At 41.6% G+C, this 5,709-nt stretch overlaps 1 protein-coding gene across 1 annotated transcript; it reads right to left on the minus strand.

The window, feature by feature from the left end:
- Positions 1-1,097: 1,097 nt before the first annotated feature.
- On the minus strand, positions 1,098-5,421 carry kcna2b (potassium voltage-gated channel, shaker-related subfamily, member 2b). The gene is made up of 2 exons (XM_016497655.1): positions 5,339-5,421; positions 1,098-3,828 (listed from the first exon to the last, which is right to left on the minus strand). The coding sequence occupies exon 2, from the start codon at positions 3,698-3,700 to the stop codon at positions 2,216-2,218; it is 1,485 nt and encodes a 494-aa protein (XP_016353141.1). The 5' UTR covers positions 3,701-3,828; positions 5,339-5,421; the 3' UTR covers positions 1,098-2,215.
- Between the last annotated feature and the right edge of the window lie 288 nt (positions 5,422-5,709).

The raw sequence follows: 5,709 nt of genomic DNA on the forward strand, positions 1-5,709 counted from the left end.
GCTATTATTTCCCACTTTAAAGACCCCATGAAATGGTTTTACAAAAAACAATGCCATGACTAAAGACTGGAGAGAAAAAAGCTCTCAAAAATAAATGCATATTAAATAAATAAATAAATAAAAACAGTTGCAAGTGTAAAAAAACTATAAAATGTTATTTTATGTGATTTATTTGTTGCTTAAAAAATATGATTTTATAAGTACACATGGCTACATTTTAATGGAGCTATATACCTTTTGCATATGCATAATGGTGTAGTTACATTATCTACCAGCAGGGGCTAACTGGGGACTAACCAGCCAAAAACTAGTTGGCACTAGAAGAAGGAGACTTTCTCATTCTTGGGAGCACTGAATCAGCCAAATTGTAAAAAATGCCCCTAAATAGATGATATAATCAGTATTTTGCTTCATTTTCTCAGAAAGGCTGAAAATTTTAATTATACTTATATCTTAATACAATTAAAAAAAAAAAAAAAGAACGCTACCATTTCAACGGCCTCAAAACGAACTGGATTAAAAGCGGCAAAAGTCAATTTTTATTTCATGAGGTCTTTAACATAAATGCAACAGACAATGCTAGAGAAACCATCTTTACTTATGAGGATAAGCTACAGAGTAGACGTGTCAAATGCACCACAAAATCATGAGAATCCCTTGTTATTAAATCGGGAATTGAGATTTTGCAGAGTTAGATCTCCCCCATATCCAAATGTGGTGCTTTGAAATGCTTGTTTTAATTGGTGCATCTCACTCTCCCTCCAAACTAAGAAATGAACAACCTTGATGGTATTCGACACTGAAAGCGGGCTATTACACTATATCTAATGTATTAGCCTACTAACATAGAAAACTATTTGCAAAATCTTGCAACCTTAAAACAAAAACAAGCATTTATAATATTGCACATACCGTTAATCTCACAGAGAAAAATATTTATATGGATAAAGTTATGAATACTTATTTCTAGTTTTGTAAGTATCATTCTTACTACATGCATGCTACAAGGAATGTGTACCAGACATGCACCACAAAAGTAGTAGAATATTTCCTATCTCTTACAAAAGCTATTCAAGAAGCATCATTTTCATACAAGTTTTATCCAAATTCTCCAGCATCATATTATGAGCAGGATGCACCATGAAATGGCACTAAAATGTAAAAAGAACATAAAAATGCAATAAATAACGGCAGTGAACTTCATCTTTGGTGACCTGACTTAGTGAGTTTTGCTGTTGTTGGCTGCAATGTCACAGTAAAATATCTACACTCCTGCAGCCCCCCGTCAGGCGCTTGTAGGGGTAGATCGTTGTTACAAAAGACATTTCTCATACACATGGAATGCTTGGAAGTTTACAATGCTGGGAAAAGTAAGTGACGTGAGGAAATGATGCAATGGAGGGCAGCTGCTCATGCAGTATAGTGGAATGACAACGATGGAAAAACGGGCGACTTCAAAACAATCTCCGCTCCACTTTCAGGTCTGTTTACTCTAACATGGGACACACTGAGATCCTAGGCAGCAAAAGGGGGAAAAATGGTCATAGAGATAGAGAAAAGGGGCAGTTTAACCAGCTTTCCAGGCCCCCAAGATTGGTCGTGCATGTATTTCTCCGTCACAAGATGGAATGTAACATTTTTAGGTACCGCACGTGGTACGCTGTTGTGGCTGGCAGGACAGGCACCGTTTGTGCATTCACAGAGATATACATCCTCCATAGTGATTCTTCACGAATATACATTAACTCCTCCATGTTTTAAAGCCACTAATCAATTTGGAGTGACAAAATTGTTGTTCTTCCCAGGTACAAATCCACTCAAGGGGTCCTCAGGTTGGCAGTGAATGGGCGAATGGGAGTCAGGAATTGGTCCCTCTATGCTACGCGTGCATGTATTGGTTAGGCTACGATTTGGCTACTGTTGCAAGCAGAACGACTACTAGAACAGTCACACAGAAAAGACAAACTCCATGCAGACACTGAACACGAGGATGCAAAACAACGTCGCCCACCAATCAAGTTTTCCAGAACTTGTGACAGGGAATGGAGATGGAATGATGGAGAGGTCTTCTTTACTGATCCTTCGCTCAAATGGATGCATTTCAGTTCTCCCATCTTGAAACTCCTGCACGAGGCGTCTGAAGCCTTCAAAACCGGGGTACTCCCGGTACTCCCCTACTTTATCTCACCTTCTTCATCAAGGCAGTTCAAAGAGGTTATACATCTGTAAGCATTTTGGTGATGTTAACATAGTTAGTGTTGGTTAGGGTGCAGTTGCCGGTCTTGATGTTCTCCTCTCGAAAGTCCTCGTTGCTGTTGTTCACAGCTTCTTGAATTTCCATGTAGTCAGACTTGCTCATGGTTGACCCGCTGCGGCTCTTTTTCAGATCCTCCGAGGAGTCTATCTTGGGGACGCTGGTCACGTTAAGGTACTGGGCCTGTTCCTCGCCCTCCGTCTCTCGATGGTAGAAGTAGTTGAAGTTGGAGACTATGACGGGCACGGGCAAGGCAATGGTCAGCACACCAGCGATAGCGCACAGGGATCCCACAATCTTGCCTCCGATGGTCGTTGGAACCATGTCACCGTACCCTACTGTCGTCATTGTGACCACGGCCCACCAGAAGGCATCGGGGATGCTAATAAACTGCGAGTCAGCCTCGTCCGCCTCGGCAAAGTAGACGGCACTCGAAAACAGAATGACTCCAATGAAGAGAAAGAAGATAAGCAGCCCAAGCTCCCTCATGCTGGCCTTGAGTGTCTGCCCAAGAATCTGCAGCCCTTTCGAGTGTCGGGATAGTTTGAAGATCCTGAAGACTCGTACTAATCTGATGACCCTCAAAATGGCAAGCGACATGGCTTGCTGCCCTTGCTGACCATCCTCTGGCTTCTCTGCTAGCTCTGTGCCCAAGGTGATAAAGTAAGGTATTATAGCCACAATGTCAATGATGTTCATTATATTGACAAAGAAGCCCGCTTTGCTGGGACACGCAAAGAAACGCACCAGAAACTCGAAGGAGAACCATATGATGCAAAGGGTCTCCAGGATAAAGAAAGGGTCAGTAAAGTAGGTGGAGGTGTAACTATTTGTTGAGTTGGAGCTCATGGGAATTTTGTCCAGGTCCAGGTCCTCACTGCGAAAAACCGGAAGTGTCTCCAGGCAAAAACTGACTATAGATATGAGGATGACCATGACGGAAATGATGGCAATAATCCGGGCAGGCCCTGAACTTTCAGGGTACTCAAAGAGCAGCCACACCTGCCTCTGAAACTCATTTTCTGGCAGGAGTTTCTCCTCTTCCTTAATAAATCCTTCATCCTCCCTGAACATCTCGATGGCTTCTTCCCCGAGCTCATAAAAACGTATCTCCTCAGAAAAAATATCCAATGTCACATTGACAGGCCTCCGCAGCCTGCCACCTGACTGGTAGTAATAGAGAATGGCGTCAAAACTTGGGCGGTTCCTGTCGAAAAAGTACTCGTTCCTCAGAGGGTCAAAGTAGCGCATTCGCTTTTTGGGGTCCCCGAGCAATGTCTCGGGGAACTGAGACAGAGTTTTGAGCTGCGTCTCAAAGCGCAGGCCAGAGATGTTAATGACCACCCTTTCGCAGCACTCATGGTCTGGTTCCGGGTCATACGTGTCCTGTGGCTGACCCGGGAGAGCTGCGGCTTCATCAACTGGGTCGCCTGTGGCAACAGTCATGCTGTGAACGAATACAACCTGCAGTTTGCTGTCAGGATGCGATGGTGTTGCCTCTAAAAGTTTGTGGGAAAGAAGAGGGGAAATTTGGGGGTTTCCTTTCACTCCTTAACACCTCCCTCTTGCAAACACTGAAAGAAATATAAAGCAGAAGAAAAGATTACTTAGGCCAACATGCATTCAACATGCTCACTGCAAGAATGCAATGTGCTTAGTAGATATGCATTTATTCTACTCTACTGTGAGTTTATTTGGCTTCCTCAACACATGCATAAAGCACTCATTTTGTTTTTGAACTAATATAGCAAGTTATTCAAACACCATCAAATCTAAAATGAAAGTGAAGAGACTTCAAAGCACTGCACAAGGACCAAAAGCATTGCTGCTGAGGAAATACACATAAAGTATGGCTCTAGAAAACCGGGGCATCTAAAGACACCTATCAATCATATGGAGAAGTCAGCCTGACCACTTTACACATTGTAGTTGCTTTTATCTGCCAAGTAGATCAATACTTGCCATGGTAAGACTGTATCATTCCTCTTAGGATTCAATGATGCACTGTAAATCTAATAACAGCCTGAGTGCACTTAAATCATAATTAGATATTCCAAAACCTCCCCAAATGCATTTCGCCAAGACAGCAAGACTGCTTGAGATAGAAAAGTTGAAGAAATGCAACACTGTCTTCTACCTTACTTCCCCATCAGTAGGTAAGAAAAATATATCTAATAAACATATATGTCTACGTTTACATGCACATAATTTTCCAATTAAGGTCTGTATAGTGTATCTGTATACCATTTAGGGCTGTAGTCGGAAAAATACATTTACATACTGTAAAATAATTGCAGTATTGATGTATTGTTTTTTTGTTTTTTTTTTAAATACTGCAGAAGCTCTTGCAATAATTTTAAACAATAATTTATTTTAAATGCAATGAATTAGGAAGATTACATAGCCACATTGCTCCATTAATGTGTTTCTTCAATAGCATGACTTTTTACAAATGTGTGTATCTAGTATCATGTAGAATTACATGTGCATATATAAGAGACTGTGCAATATCTGGAGTCAGGTGATGTTTACATGATCCAAAATTGTAATTTGGATAATTTGGCATATCCTATGTCTTATTCAGATTGATAGAAACCAGAATATTGGTTATCGGTTATGTGGTTAATATCAGTTTAATGTGTGCATAAGAATATAACCAAATTCTGATCAATATTGGAATATTCTTGTGCATTTATCTGCAGCCAGTGTCCCTACTGCTTAAACCAGCCTCACACAGTTTGCGAGGCTGGTCTCCCATCCTGCCTAAGCTGTTGCTCAGAAGGTTTAGCCGTCAGGCCAGCCAGTTACTCATTATGAGCAGCTAAAAATGCTCTAAAACCATCCAACAGGTTGAGAGAGCAGCTAAGACCAGCAAACCAGCTTAGGCTGGTTTATGATTTCTTTTTAGCTGGGGGTGTTAATCTAAACCACAGACAAACATATGAATCATTGCAGTGTGACTAATTAAACATATTCAGTGTGCTATTAAAAAAAACAAAAAAACTTTAAGCTTCCAAGAAGTCAGTCAGCTCAACATTCACAGTGTAACTGCAATAATTAAAGGAGTAGGTTACGCAAGCTTACCTGCAAGCATCAAGAGTCCCCAAAGCCACAGAGAAATCATTTGCCAAATGATTATGTTTACATGACACCGGCAGGACTAACAAAACGTCAGTGGTGTCTTTCAGCAGCCATTCATTACAGGTACTGCAACGATCCCGGTCTTCCTCCCAACCGCTGCGCAGGATATATCCAGCCGTATGCGCCTTCAGGACAAACGGGAAACATACAGCAGCGTGTATCAAATAAATGAACGGAGGCCAAGCGAAGAGGACTCCCTTAAGGCGCTATTTGTAAAGAGCTTCCCATTGAAACGGTTCAAAGATGCTAAGGTCAGCCAAATCTGACGCCCCCCTGTGTCCTCACAGTGTTGTCTCGACTCAATTCAGAGATCT

The sequence above is a fragment of the Sinocyclocheilus anshuiensis genome, unplaced genomic scaffold (assembly GCF_001515605.1).
Source record: "Sinocyclocheilus anshuiensis isolate Anshui unplaced genomic scaffold, SAMN03320099.WGS_v1.1 scaffold130, whole genome shotgun sequence".
Lineage (NCBI taxonomy): Eukaryota > Metazoa > Chordata > Actinopteri > Cypriniformes > Cyprinidae > Sinocyclocheilus > Sinocyclocheilus anshuiensis.